Source organism: Agelaius tricolor, unplaced genomic scaffold (genome assembly GCF_023055355.1).
Source record: "Agelaius tricolor isolate 1412-34295 unplaced genomic scaffold, bAgeTri1.0.p SCAF_2, whole genome shotgun sequence".
Classification (NCBI taxonomy): domain Eukaryota; kingdom Metazoa; phylum Chordata; class Aves; order Passeriformes; family Icteridae; genus Agelaius; species Agelaius tricolor.
The window spans coordinates 71,851,702-71,866,749 of NW_027269262.1; the positions used below are offsets into that span (position 1 = coordinate 71,851,702).

Sequence of the window (15,048 nt, forward strand, 5' to 3'; positions counted from 1 at the left end):
CGGGGTGTGCTGGCACAGCCCCTGTCCTGTGTGCAAGGGGGACAGAGGCACTGCCAACACTGGCAAGTGTGGACCTGTCTGAGTGGACTGGAAGAGCTGTACCAGCAGTGCTGCAGAACCAGCATCCATCTGGCTGCACCACTTTTAGAGGTAGGGGCACAGCCTTGATTTAGCATCACACATAAGGACTGCAGATTTTGTGCTCAAGACCACTTCATAACACACATCAAAGCACACTGAGTGTCCTGCGAAACGTGCCTCAAAACCTCACACCAGACAGAAGAACTAACAGGGATGTGTGCTGAGAAGGGCTTAGAATGATCAAAGTCAGACACACACAATGTCTGAACAGAACTGCCTGCAGTCTGCCACAGGCTGGTCTTCTGTTCCCTGGCATTCTGCATGTTTCAGTCAAAAAATGTAAATCCCAGACACATTGCACTTGGCCAGTTTTGGAGCCTCTGTGTAGTGCCATTTCAGAGTTTTCTTCTCGTTTTCAGTTGGCAAGGAAAGCATGCCCTATAGCAGGAGGATTACTCTCACTCTTAAAACCTATTGCAGTCACTCAATTATTATAACACTATTATGAACCTCACCATGAGTCTCAACTATACCCCTGTGTAGTCACTAAAAGATCTTCTAGCAATAATTACTTGCATATTCATCACTTCTTTTTTCAATCTGAAATTCTCATTTCTGAGCCTTCCACTTCCAGGTAAACTAAATACATCTCTCCTGGGAGTTTTCTTAAAGTTTTCTTTCATTCTTAAGGTAACCTGGGCCATAGCATGAAAGACTTAAATGTGTGAAATTTGTTAACAACACCAATGCTTCAGGATTCAATTTTACTGAACATTTACAAATGTTCAGTGTAGTAAGCGAGAAGTCTTTGCTAAATATCAGTTTCATATCTTCTGTCTAAATAATGATTCAGTTCTGAGCTCACTGCAGTTAATGATTGTTTTAACATTCTTCAGGAAAAATATCAAGCTCTAAGGAGCCTTCACCACAGTCAGGGCCATATGCCTAATCCACAAAAACTACATAGGCATGTTCCTGACTCTAAAGTGAGAGTAATCTCTCAGATATAAACAGAACCATTCATTCATAAGTATGAAATAAAGCATCAGTTTAAAATCTTTAGTGATTGCAGTCTTTCCTAGACAAAGGGACTCTGCAGTGTTTGCCCATGCTGCATGCACATTCTTCTGTGCTTAGGCAGAACAGTATTCTTTTCAAACTTTAATTTTTGAAACTTTTTCTTGAAGCTTTTTAACTATCCTGGACATTTGACTTGTGCATTCTGTCACCCTAAAAAGACTTTTTATGAGCTGGTTGTCAAAGCCATACTCTTTTACCTGGGGAACCTCTCAACAGTTTTCATCTTGCATACCTTGGGCAGGGGGGCTTCAGAGGAATTATGAGTTTAAAGCAATGCTGAGGGAAGGCAACAGATGAAGACATAAACTATCCAGATCTAAGAGCTAGATGAGAGGAGACTGAGCAGGAGAAAAAGGGGAGAATAATGCTTGGCAGCATTAAGGGAGCCCTGCAGGTACCACAGGGGGAAGAAAGGAAGGGCGGGAAGTGGACACAGGCAGCTACTCCTCAATACATTCCTGCCTGATGCCAGTCAGCACACTGCAAAGCTCATGCCATACCTTGTTTGTTCATAAATATATTCTTCAGCCCCCACTGACACACTCCGATACTTCTGAAAAATAAGACCAATTAAATACTCTTGGATAAAATCAAAATGCAAATACCGACAAAAGTGCAACTATGTTTATTTAAAGATAAACTCAGAAAAAAAAATCAACCCTTTAAAACTCAAAATACCTAAAAACTAGAGTGGATATTAATAAGCTAGTCACATTTTATATATAAGTTAAGAGGTTGGCATTGTAAAAAACATACAATGATGTTGTACGTTTTTTTGGTACCTAACGTCAAAGAACTTGTTTATACTATAGAGAACTAACAAACTAAGCACAGCTAAACAAAAAAATGAAAGAGATTAGAACAGCATATTTATAATAGTGACAGCATATTTATAATTGTTACAAAGAACACAGCAAGCGATTGACCAAAGTGTCCACTACCACAGCAATCTATAAAAGCTTAGCACTCCTTCAGTACAATACAACTAAGTCACTTCATACGTGCTTTGAAAGCATTCCTAAATATGTATTATAATGTGTTTGAAAATTGAGTAAGTATTAGACCAAATCCAAACCCAGTCATTCTCACCCGTACTTAGGAAATACTTGGCAAGCACTCAGGAAAACTAGTAAGAACAACTGCCTTCCTACCTCTAAACACTAACTTTGCCTAAGTTTCTTTTGGTATGTTTTGACATTTTACCTTATGGTTTCCCCACACCTGCTCCATCCAGCTGTGCCTACACAACAGTGGCTGGAGGAGCAGTCAGAGCACAGCCAGGCTAAGCACATCCTGGGGAGCAGGATGAGAAAAACAAAGGGACAGGCTCGGTGCTGAGTGAGGCTGAGCAGGGTGGCAAAGTTCTGACTGCTCCCATGCCACATGCACGTGAACCCTTGGGGCTAGAAGGCCACCAGCAGTGGCACACATCTCCCCAACAACTAAGGCTGGGGACATAAAGTTAATTGTCCAGTGTCCTTTGTAGAATTAATAAGGGAGGTGAAGATGGAGAGGAGTGAATGCACTTAGAAAACCCTCCATCCAGTTTTGGCAAGCAGATTTGAACTGATTCTTTCTCCATAGACTGCAGAGAAATCCTAGATGGCAAATACTGCACCCTGTTATTAACCAATTATTTTAAAAACATATAACAATATATTACAAAAAAACATGTAACAAAGTTACTATAACACAAAATTTGGGATGCAAAGCCAACATGTAGAGGTAAAGTTTCTTTTTACATCCAAATTTAACAAGTTTGCATGTTTGACAGCTCTCTGCACAGGGCAGATGTTTGGGAACCTCTCAGCATCATGTCCCAGAACAAACCAAAAGAATGGAATCACTCTGCTCGAGCACCACAGGGAAAGCCATGGGTATGGTACCATAAGAGCCATTTCCCAGTAACACATAAAAACTGCCAAACTAATATTGTTTGATAATGCAGAACAGTGTTTCTAATCCAAGGTTTGGTCCTACTGATTTTACAATGGGAAGCTAGATTTCTTCATTATTTATTTATTTAGTTGACCGACATGTGTTCTTTATCTGAAAACAAATTTCACCTCCAGACATCCTGGATCTGTGTCACTCATGGAGACAATGGACTTTTCTATACTACACAAACACACAGTAAATTTCTCATGTACTAAATCAGGGCAGCTCAGCCTTAATGTAGCTTGCCTTGTACTTTTGTTATGTTTACAATTTTGTAGAGTTGGGAGGATAAAAATCCTAGGGGAGTTTTACCATCTAATATCTCTAATTATTTGCAGAGGTACTGTCAGCTTTAAATTGTCTTTACTTTTCTACAATTCCAGCTTGCTTGCCTTATTCTGCAGCAGGGAAAAGCAGCCAGAGGGTACTCACCATACTAAAGCTGCCTGTAAAATTACTTTGATTGTAGCATAACTGTAAAATAGTTAGAAGGAGCTCTCCTTGCCTTTTTTCTCCTCATTCCTGTACATATACACACAGTTGTTCCTTGCCTGTTAAATTCTCTGTTCCCCTCTATTAGTCTAATTCTTCTACCTTTTCTCACTTGCTTGTGTTGCAGAAAAGAGCTTAGTGCAACAAACAGCTTCTGAATAAATTACTTGGGTTTTTATCCAGCAGCAGAGGCTGCTGCTACTCATTTGCATTTTCAAAAGAACATCTAGAATTTCCCTGTTACAAAGTGGCTATTTCTTACTATTCTGAAGGTAGAGCTTGTTAATGGTAAATAAAACTTCTTTCAGAATAACAGCTATCTTCTACTTGACACAATATCCGCGAAGACAAAAAAAAAAAAAAAAAATCAGTGTTTATTATTCTCAGAATTTTCAATAAACATCTTTAAAATTGTCTTCTGAAATGCCTCATGATGCTCCCCTTTAATCAGAGCACAGACTGATGGAAACACAGCAAGAAGCAGAAATTAATTTGTTGAAACAAGCATCACTATTCTTCTAATGGCACTTATGGACAGTTCAAATCTCCTTATCTTGTTTACAAGCTCAAATATCGTTATCTTGTTTACAGCTTTTTATTGCATTCTTAGAAGCTAATTTGAGGTGAAAAACTTACTTCTGTTCCTCCATCTTTGAAGGTGTCACTGTAGGTACTGTCAGGAGTACTGCGCTGATCATCTTTAAGATAATTTGTGTGGGGAGCAATGTTGGACACTTCGTATGGTTCAAAGATAACACCTCGGTGCTCCTCATTTTCTCCTCTTGCATAGTGTGTTTGTGGGGTCATAAAAACAGGGGTGAATTCCTCTGCTTTAACCACAGTCACTGCAGACCCTGTGATGGGTGTTGAGCTCCCAGACACATTTGTGTTGTATTCCCTTTTGGATGACTCCAAAGGATCTTGGTTCAAGGAAAGGTTAACTGGCACTGTCTTCAGGACTTGCACACGGTTCTCTCCCCCACTTAAGTTATTCTGAGCTTCCGTGGTATTAAGACAATTTCTGTGAGACAAAACCAAAAGATGTTATGAACTGTCCTGATAGAGGAAATCTCCTTCTTAAATAGCTTAATGGTCTTAAATGTCAGGGAAGGAGATTTTTCAATTCTGATAAGCCACTGCCATAAGAAGTAATACATTAACAAATACTAGGCAAAAGAAATTCTGAGGCAAGCAGAGGTCCAGAGCTCTTTAACAAATGGAGAAAGATAATACATTTGATTTGACTGGTTACAATAAATTCTGGGTATTTAGGGTTGCTCTTGCCTTAGCTTATAATTTGGATGCAAAATCAATCCAGCAGTACAACAGCCTTTAGACACAAAATAAGAATGAAGAGTAAGGCAGGGCATGGATTACTCACAGTAGATATTTTGCACATGAAATAGGCAGAATATCAACAGCAAAATTCATACACAGATGGCATGCTCTTTCAGGCTGTTGACAGGCCACTACTGTTTGCTTAACTCTGGTAGCAGTGCTGTTCTAAAAGAGCAAGCCCAGGAATTCCATTGTAGCAGAGTAGATCAGTAACTACAGTGGCTGCAAAGTAACCTCAGCAGCATTCCCACATCTACCCACAGTTGTTGTTGAAAGCAATCTGACTGCTGATAGTAGTTACACTGACATAAAACTGTTAACTCATAGAACTTTCAGTAGGTATAACATTGCTTTGTTTTCAACCCAGGAGAAATGCTCTGACACTACCCAGTGCCCAGTTCCTCTCTCTTGGCTTTCCACTGAAGGCAAATTTTGTCAATCACACTCAGTTTAGGAACTGAACATCAGGAATTTCTCTGGTTTGCACAAGAAAAACTGTCCAAAAACCAGTTCATAGCCTGTTTTGAAACAGTAAATTGATACTACTACCTACTGAAACATTCACCTTATGAACAGCTAGTGGAGACCATCTAAGGCTGTCACAAATTAGCTACATTGAAATAAACCTTACATAGCTCATCTCTGTCATAATTTTATGGAGATACTTCCAGTATGTAAAAACTTCTTTGTTTCTAAAAAAATATACACTCTTTCTTTTCTTTTAATAGAAGGAGGCAGCTTCCTTTGACTCAAGTCACTTTTAGCCTACTGAGAAAAGCTGAAATCTGAGAGGAGTGAGAAAAACATTCTAAGCAAATGATTTTAAGAGTTACTTTATTTGCTGGGTAGATCTTAAATTATGTTAAATAAGACTCTATAAATGAGATTACTGAGGCCAAACTACTCACTTTTTGCCCTACAACAAGAAAACAAAGAAAAAAAGCCAATAGCCAGCTGTCAAGATAATCTGATTTTACTAATCTCAGCAGAAGCAGCAAAACAACACCATCAAACACAAACAAGGAGTGAAACTCTCAGCCACCTTCCAAACTGCATGTTTGAGAATACCATCCATTTTTTCTAATCAATTGAAAGTAAAAAGGAGTAAAATGTGCTTCCCAAAACAGCCTTCATTCTTTTAACTTTTGAAAGAAAACCATCAACGCCTCAGGCTCTCACAGTTCCTTCAGTTCACAACTGATCAACACTTTCAGTAGCTGGGTATATGATTTTGAATAATACTGTACCTTTTATCTTGGTCTTCTTGATTATCACTCACTTTGTTAAGAGACAACAGCCTTTTATCTCTGGGAACCTGAGAACAACACCAGGCATGGGGTCAGGTAAATGCAACTGTCAGGCATTTGCAGCTTCAGACTGCTCTACTGCAACAACTAGAAAAATGTAACTCTATCAGTGTTGTCTAGTTCACAGATGCCAGAGCTGTTTTTCTTTGGATGACTGACTGTGAACAGAAAGAAAATTTCCAAAGACAAAAAAAAAATAGGAATTTCTTTCTTTTCTAGTTCTTGGGCACACCAGTTAGCAGCAAAGCACTCTTCTTTATGTCCTATCTTTTGAATATCAAGCTAGGCCAAGCTATCTCAAAATCAAAGCTCATATTATTCCAAAAACACACACACACACTTTTCACCGAATACAACAAGATGAGAAGGAAGATAGGATGCCTTGATGAGCTGTACACTGAGACCATTTTAGCTCAGACAAAAAAGGCTTTTCAATTAAACCATAAGCGCCAGGTAAGTCCTCCTGTTAGAGAGAAGCCTGGAGAGTGCAGGACTCAGAGAAAGTTTGTGGATCTTTCCCTTTCTTAGTATGGGGACAGGTCAGGGCATGCTGGTATGTCATCAGAAACACTGACTTCTGCTTTGCTGACTGCATCAATAGCTATGAGAGGTAAAAACCCAGACAAATCTGGCCCTTGACAGACTCAGAACTGACATCAAGCGACTTTAAAGATTTGTATTCCTACACACCAGTGTCCTGACACCAGCACAGATATAAAATCACTAAGGGAAAAGTTGCTGCCATGACCATATTTTTCTTTTTTTGCTGAGCCATTAATTTGGGAGCTAAGACTTCTAATCTATCTTTTGCACAAGACATATCCACTCCATTGCAGCAATTAACTCAGGATTAAAGAGCAAGAATAGACCTACGAATGGGCTAAAGCTGTGCTTTTTACTTTTAAATATTTTAAAGAAACATCAGAAAAATATTTGACTTTAGAGGAAAAAAAGTATTACAGTGCACTCCAGTAGCCAATGATAACATCAACAATAACTGCAAGAGAGCAGCACAGTCACAGAGCTCTGTGCAGAGCTGTTCCTTCTTTTAGGAACATCCCCTTTTCATATTAAGCATCCTGCTGGCTAAAAAACCATTTTCATTTATTTTTTTGAACTGGGATAAAAGCCACAGTTTACATATGCTGATTCCCCTTTTAAGATTATGTATTTTTCTCTGAATGATGTTCTATGTTTAGGTAAAATATCACTACAAGGAAAAGGAAAAGTTAAAAAAACTCAGACAGTTAAATTCAAATAATTCCTATTGACTGGACACAGTAATTCAAAAATATTATCCAGCACGTTACAGCTAATGAGCCAGATTATAAATAAGGACAATTCAAGAGTCTTGTGCATTGGAAGTCCTCTACACTTCCCCATTACAGCACAGAGGTTAAGTTTTAAGTTTGTGTTTGGGAGTATCAACAAGACTTATCATTTTATCCCTATTTAAGACAAAAATAGATATGATTGAATGCTGGAAATGGTTTTGAGATGTTAATCCCACCTTATTCCATCTGAACCCCAAGTCTTTAGCAACTACCTGGAACAAGGAGCAGATATGTCTTTTAGAACATGGTTTTGAGAAGGAAAAGGGCAATTTTCTGGTTTTATTACAAAAATCCATCAGATTAATGAACTGCTACATACAAAGGTATTACTAAGACAGAAGCCAATACTCCAGATGCTCATAGACATCCTGAATTTTATGAATCCATATTAATTTCAAAGACTCTGGCACTGTGGTAACTATGTCAAGCAGAGAAAAGGACCTTTTGTTCTTTCTCACTGGGAACAGTTTTCTCTACTGACAACAACACACAAAAGCAAGGAATATAATCAGCAAAGCAATTAAAACAATATTTAACCATAAGGTTGGTATATGGCATCTTCCCTACAATCCCTTCTCCTGAACACTCAATTAATGTCACAGAGATTAAAAAGAGGAGTCCATTCATTAAATCATTTATACTAATAAATACTAAAAGAATAGGTTTTTAATTCCCATTCCTGTTACTTCTTCAGGAATTACAAGGGGACCTGGCATCACTGTGCTGGCTTTCACAGAAGATCATCTGTCCAAGGCAGCCATAACTGATTTCAGGGGTATGGAGATAGTTGCAGTGAAATGAATTTCACACTCTAGTGCTTGGGAGGCAACACTGATTCTGTTTGCAGAGTACCAAGGGGTCAGCATGAGCTTCAGAATGACATTTTTGCATTACACAGAGATGCATTCTCTAGGAGTCTCCTCTGCTTTCAGCAAAAATTTCAAACATAGCTTTATTTAAACACTATGATATATATATATATATATTAAAAAAATTACTAAAATTGTATGAAAAGCCCTGGGTTTAGAACATGACAAACTGAAGCTACATCAGTGCTTTTCCTGTAAACTGACTTAGATCTCTGGCTCTGTGTCCAGCTTCATTTCTGTCCTGCAAACTGCCAGTGCAAGGGTTAGCCCTCACTGTATGTTTGTATACAGCCTACTGCAATCATTATACAAACAAAAATAACATGGGAAATTGTCAGATGAGAGATACCCCAGTTAAAGAGCAAACTAAAACATGTGTGGAATGAACCAGAAAAGCAGACAAATGCACAGATGGACAAGGCCTCCCCTTTTACACTTAAGTATTTCAAGTATCATCCAATGTCCTTGCAAAGGAAGAACACTATGCTCAAAAAAAAAAAACAAAAAAAAAAAAAACACATGGTATAAAATTTAATATGGGAATTCTGAGATTGTTTTTTTCTCTCCAGAATTAAATACATCAAAACAGTTTCAGACAGGCTTTCTATAAATAATGGGTGCATGATGGGAACATTAGAGAGAAAAGAAGATGCAGTGACTTTTTTCTTTGAAAACCGGTTCTTTTGTTGCCTCTTAGAGTGGTCCCTGCTAGTGCAGCAGGGAGGGATAATGACAGAATTACCTACTTTATAATAGTCATACAATAGGCCAAGAGCAGCAGCACTGTCCTCATCACCATTTATGCTCATCATAGCCTTGGTAGCTGCTGTTAGGGGATTCTCCAAATACGACTTCCAGGCTTCATCTTCACTGGTGTAGGCTCGTCTGGTGTTGAATGAAGTGTCATTTGGCACTAAGGCCACAAGCCGCTTGTTACTGCATAGACAGGAAGAATAAAATTGTGATCCAGAAGGGGTTACTTTATTCACAAGGCATGGTAAAGAACATCAAATAGCTCAATTAAAGTTATATGATTACATCAAGCAAGTGTCTCTGTATTACACTTGGTGACATAAATATTTATCAGTATTAGCTATCTTCAGTACTTAAAAAAAAATAATTCAGTTGCGCGCAGATCTTGTGATAATAATTCAAATTTATTTTTGCTAATATACAAATAGAGTTACAAAAATATTTTAAAACTATTTGGAAAAAAATGAAGCAACAATATAAGAACATTCTGCCCCAGTATTCTTGCTATGTGTACACTTGATTAGGGAAAAATATGTGACATTTAACTGACATAAGACATGAACGAAAAACAAGAAAAAGCATCTAATACTAATCTAGGGTTCACCTAAACAGAGTATAGTTCAATATTTATTAAGCAGGTACACCTTAAAATTAAGCTATTCTCTGCTTTTAGAATGCAACTTGTCAGTAATTTCAGAGAAGTTTTTTGTACCAGGACATGAGCAATAGGTCCAGTGGATGGGACAGAAGTAAACATATTTGGTCTCAATGCACACTTTATCACTCACTGCATCTAATTACAAACCCATGGTAACACACACAAGACCATCAGCGAGTGGCATTTGCAGCCAAAGCAGTTTCCTCCAGCCTGGAAGTGGTGCAAACTGACCTGTGCCTGTGCATACTGCACGAGAAGCTACCGCACCACAGCTACGGCTGAAATTTCCAGTATAATGGAAACACAAATGAAGATAATAGCACCTGCTTTTGCAAACTGTTCAATAAACTTTTTGATAAAACAACTGCATTAAAAAAAGGTTGCATAAGATAGTAGGCAAACAGATTAGGCATGGGAAATAGTGGAGTGAGGAGTGTGCTGCTTCATGGGTGTTACAAGAGCACTGTCAAGAACTGTGGCTCAACTTAGAATTATGACAACAAAACTTTTAACACATTATACCTTACAAATGTGAAAGTTGCAGAGATGGTATTATAACTAAATATACCAAGTGGTAAACTAGTAGTTATTCCTGGTGACTTTCATAAAACACTTTTTGCCATCTTCCACATAAAAGCCAGTCTAGTAGTCAGCCTCCTCTTTCTGTTCTGCCTTACCTGCACCAGTGCCAGCTCCACAGATCTAACCCAACTAACTGCTGCTGTTGCACAGAAAGTGGCATTTAAACTGTGCAAACAAGACTTTTATTTGTTTTCCGAAATAGGATTTGATAAAAGCACAACTGAACCCAGTAAATGCTCTCAGATGCTGGGAGCATGCCTTGCCTGGCCCCAAGCTGCAGTGACCAGCACCTTGGGGTAGCACCAGATCTCTGCTGTGGTGCAAATCCAACCTGCAAAGTTGGTGCTCCAGTGCTTAAGGAAGAAGAGGGCGGGTGGTAGAGATTATAATCTCTATGGTACAGAGCACTGTTTACAAGTTTCTTTATTTAATGAAAAACAAAATAATCCATCTGGTACACAGAGCACAATTTTATGAGCTCTGGGGGGGAAGAGAGCATTTCATAGCTTCATATCAGAAAATACAGCCAGTATTTTTACAGTTACAGTACCGGATCTATTTTCCTTTCATATAAAGTAACTGGATTTTTGGAAACTACCTTTTTGTTTGGTTGGTTTTTTGTTATTGACAACACTTCTGCCTGGCCTTTTGCTGAAGATTTTTGTCCCTCTTGTTTTCACATATACATTTGTGTTGTTACAGGTTTGCTTCGGCAAGTGTAGCTGAGCATAAACTAGCAGTCTAAGGAAATACAGAGGCAACTGCTAGGTCTGCCTGCCTTTTCAATACCTTATTGTTAGCAACTCAAATCAGATTTGCAACAGCCCTGCTGTTTGTGCCAAAGGTAGCTGAGGACCTGTTTCCACTCTGGAGTAGTCAATTCTCCCTGGCTCAGATGCAATTATTCCAAGCAAGGATTCTCCTTTCCTCAACAAAGCTCCCCTTCAGCTAAATCTGGGCTGCTTCACCGCATGGGCTGCTGCCCATTGCAACGCACAAAATCCCACTCACCCTTCCTCCTGTAGCAATCTTCCCTTAAAATCAATAACTGCCTTTTGTTCTGAGCACTCACAGTGTGCAACAGTCATAACTGATTTATGAGCACTACAGTCAGACAGCAAGATCCCTTTAAAAATACACCTTTTATGACTTGGGCTGTGCTTGTCTGTAAAAATGCTGGAGGGGAGGAGTCAATCTCTGTTGCTCTAAATTAGCCAAGATGATCTTAAAGCAATGACCAGAGTGCAGTCTCACAGAGGTGCATATCTGATTGTCTTGGGGAGAAGCCAAAGCAAAGGGAATAAATGCTCTAGAAACAGCAACTCAGTAAGTAAGCAGTTGGGATGGTTGGAAAGGCAGAAGTGCATAGACTTAGAGCCTTCCCAACATCTCTTCAGACATGTTTTTTTTCTAAAACTCAGGTTTTCACATTTGAAAGCAAAGTATCTGTCTCCTCTGCTTTGAGAGATGGTCTGCAGCATAATCAACTGCCACACTCATTGTGTTTACTCTGCAAACAGACTGAAACAATAGCACTAAGAAAAATAAAAAACTTCCTCATCACCCCTATCCCTGTAATCAGCTCTGCAGGAGGTTAATGGTCAGAGCTAATTATCATGACTTAACATAGTCAATCATTTCAAAGATTATAGCCAAAGTAGTCAGCCAAAACAATTGGGCCCACTTAAAGAAAACTTCTCTATTAAATAAGGCCGTTTGGATGAGAGGAAGAGTTTCTCTGAAGAAATGAGACTCGTGTATGCACACACATTCCCTTTCCTTTTTGCACAACTGCTGAACCTCCTTGGACAATTTCAGCTAAATGTGACAGAGCAAAATCCTCCATAACCAGAGGAGATAAATACACTGTATTTTATTATACACCAAGAAAACCCAGCATCCTAAGTGAGGCTCCACACGGATAAGCTCCCTGGTCTTGTCAGTCATACTTCCATGCCAGGGCAGCCCCAGCTGTTCCAGCTGTGCAACTGATGACAGCTGGCAGGTGCTAGGGAGGAAAGTGACTCTGGTGGTACCTGGACCGTGCGGAAGACAAAGGGTGACACCTACAAGTAACAGCAATCCCACTGTAGAGCTGCCCTGACCATCCCAGTGGAAAGAAAAGCCTAACTTGCAACCTGCAGTTAGTAGATCCATAGATTTTTGAATCTTATCAAAAGCTGAAAATCCATCAGTGAACACATCCACCAAGAACTACACACTTAAGGAAAAAAGATAGGCCAAGGTTGAAAGACTCCCACTCAACCTGACCAACCACACCAGCAAATACCTACTGTAGCCCCAGCCACACCTAAAAACCTGCAAAAGAGCAGAGAACAAGAGCAACGCCTGCTGTGCCCATTCCTCACCCGGGCCAGCCCACCACCCCTCTATCTGGGAGTCAGGATGTGTGCTAACCAGAACTCAGCTGTGCGGGACACACTGGTACAAGCTGAAAGCACATCCTCGTTTTATCGTGGAGAAAGAGATGAAGAATTAGGCTACTTGGTATCTAAAAAGTAAATGTTTCCTTTCAAGCTACCACTTGAGCTCCTCATGAATGCAAAATGTTTCCATTGTATTATGTCAAACAGTAGTAAGTGTGCAAGAATGAAAGGTATTTTCTGGGCAATGGTCTAGCTAGGAGCCAGATTGCTCTGACACGGGAGCATTTATGTCAAAACTAAAACTTCAGACGGCCTTTATTTTGCAAAATCTTTTTTTCCCTCCACTGCTTAGTAGAGATTTTCCTGTTCTTACCATCCAAAGTGATTTGTGTGTTTTCATAAGACATACATAATTTTTCCAAATTAACAGCAGTTACAGTGATTTTTTTTGAACTTTTTTACAATTAAGAATATAGAATTTCATAAAATCTATACAAGTGTAGCATATAAATACAAAGATATCCAAAACTTAGTTTCATTTCAGTTACTGCAATGTAAATTGGAAAGGTACATTGCACTTAACATCAATAATACTAAATGGAAAAGGCCAGCCTTTCAAGCTCTTCCTCGGATTAAAGATAATGAACATACAAGAGCCAGCCCTTGGGGCTACAAAATCCTACTACAGGCAAATTCTCACCCAACTTGATGCAATTTGCGAATTAGCTCACAATGAATCAGAACTGCCCATTACCACACTTGTGAACAGTGGTAAAAGGCTTGGTGACCAGAGCTTCCTTTCTATTCAGAAACAAGGTGTCCTGCCTGCCAGTCTCTCAAAACCAGTTTTGATGCTCAAGAGCTTTCTTTTGAATTTGCAAAGCTCAAGCAGCCCTCAACTTCTCAGCTGTATCTGCCACTGAACATAAAGCAGACTCAGGCAGCCGTGCTGCATCAAGTACATATGCATCCTGCTGCATCATATGCTCAGCATTACAACCTGATCCAGTTGGAACTAGTGGGAAAGAAAGCCTCTTCCTACCTGCCCCACATCTTTTGCCTTGCTCAGGAAATTCAACCCTGAAATCCAAAGCAGATTGTTTAAACTGCCAAGGTGGGCACCCAGCCCAGGCATTTCCATTTTTAACTGTGGGGTGTTGTTTTGTTTGGTTTTTTCATTTCTTTTTATTTTCTTTTTTTTTTTTTTTTGACATTGCATTTGTTCTTAAAAAAACAAAGTTACAATCAACCTGCTCCATGAATATACCTGCAGACTTCTTCACCCTGTGACAATGCAGGAAGACTTTCCCCTCCCTGCAGAGGCTAGGTGCCAGATGGGAACACACAAGCAATGTGTGTGAGGCAGGAGAATGGGAGAGGCTCCAGTTCCCAGGTTTCAGCCCAGGCCTCAGCCTGCCCATTCTTACACAGGTGAGACAAAAGAGCACCAGGCACACATCATCTGCAAACTGTTCCTTCAGGAGAAGGGATACAAGGCTTTGGTCCATACAGATGTTATAAAACATCCAGAAATTTTGGCACTAGTCAAATAACTAGAAACGGCAAGACAAACTCACATCACCCTTGTTCCCAGCCCAGCACATCAAGGTCATAGGATATTTATCATAAGCTCCTTGTTAGTTCCATGATAAGAAGGTGACCAGGGCAACTGTCTCTAATCTGCAAATGCTGGGAGAAACAAAGTCTAAAACAAGATTCTAGCAAAGGGACCACTTCTGTTGCACACAGACATGCATCACACACCACGGTGCACTCTGGTCTTTCCTCCAGTGCAAAGTCAAAGAAATGGTGAACTTGTAAAACACCCATGTTTCCTTTGGTGTGACAAAAGGTACAGGAGCATGCTCCAGACACATCCAAGAACCAGAAAATAGAGCAGAAGTTCCCACTCCAGTTTTGACACCAGTAAGAAGGTCAGAGTATGATCACGTACAAATATTTCAGTAGTTCTCAAACCCTCTGTAAGTTTATTTTACATTTACACAAATCTTAGTTCAGCTGTAAGACAACTATAAAAGAGATCCAGAACAGATGTTCATGCAATTTGTCTTAAAATTAATGCACATACATATGAATTCATAGGCACAAAATGAAGTACTATGACCATTTAAAATGCAGGACAGATCCCACAGAAGCTGCATAAGTTAAACTTCAGATTCCAGATCATAAACTTCTGCCTGAAGTATAAATCAAAGGTAGTCCTAGCAC

The 15,048-nt window shown here is 39.4% G+C and overlaps 1 protein-coding gene across 1 annotated transcript in view; it reads right to left on the bottom strand.

Annotated features, from left to right (window-relative positions):
• Positions 1 to 14,696, bottom strand: part of GRHL2 (grainyhead like transcription factor 2) — a 54,287-nt gene extending 39,591 nt beyond the window's left edge. Inside the window, exons 1-5 of the mRNA XM_071421978.1 lie at positions 14,584 to 14,696; positions 9,186 to 9,375; positions 6,177 to 6,244; positions 4,228 to 4,612; positions 1,662 to 1,714 (exon numbers count right to left, since the gene is read on the bottom strand). Coding sequence (XP_071278079.1) covers positions 1,662 to 1,714; positions 4,228 to 4,612; positions 6,177 to 6,244; positions 9,186 to 9,375; positions 14,584 to 14,696 — 809 coding nt within the window. The remainder of the gene's footprint in view (positions 1 to 1,661; positions 1,715 to 4,227; positions 4,613 to 6,176; positions 6,245 to 9,185; positions 9,376 to 14,583) is intronic.
• Positions 14,697 to 15,048: the final 352 nt, after the last annotated feature.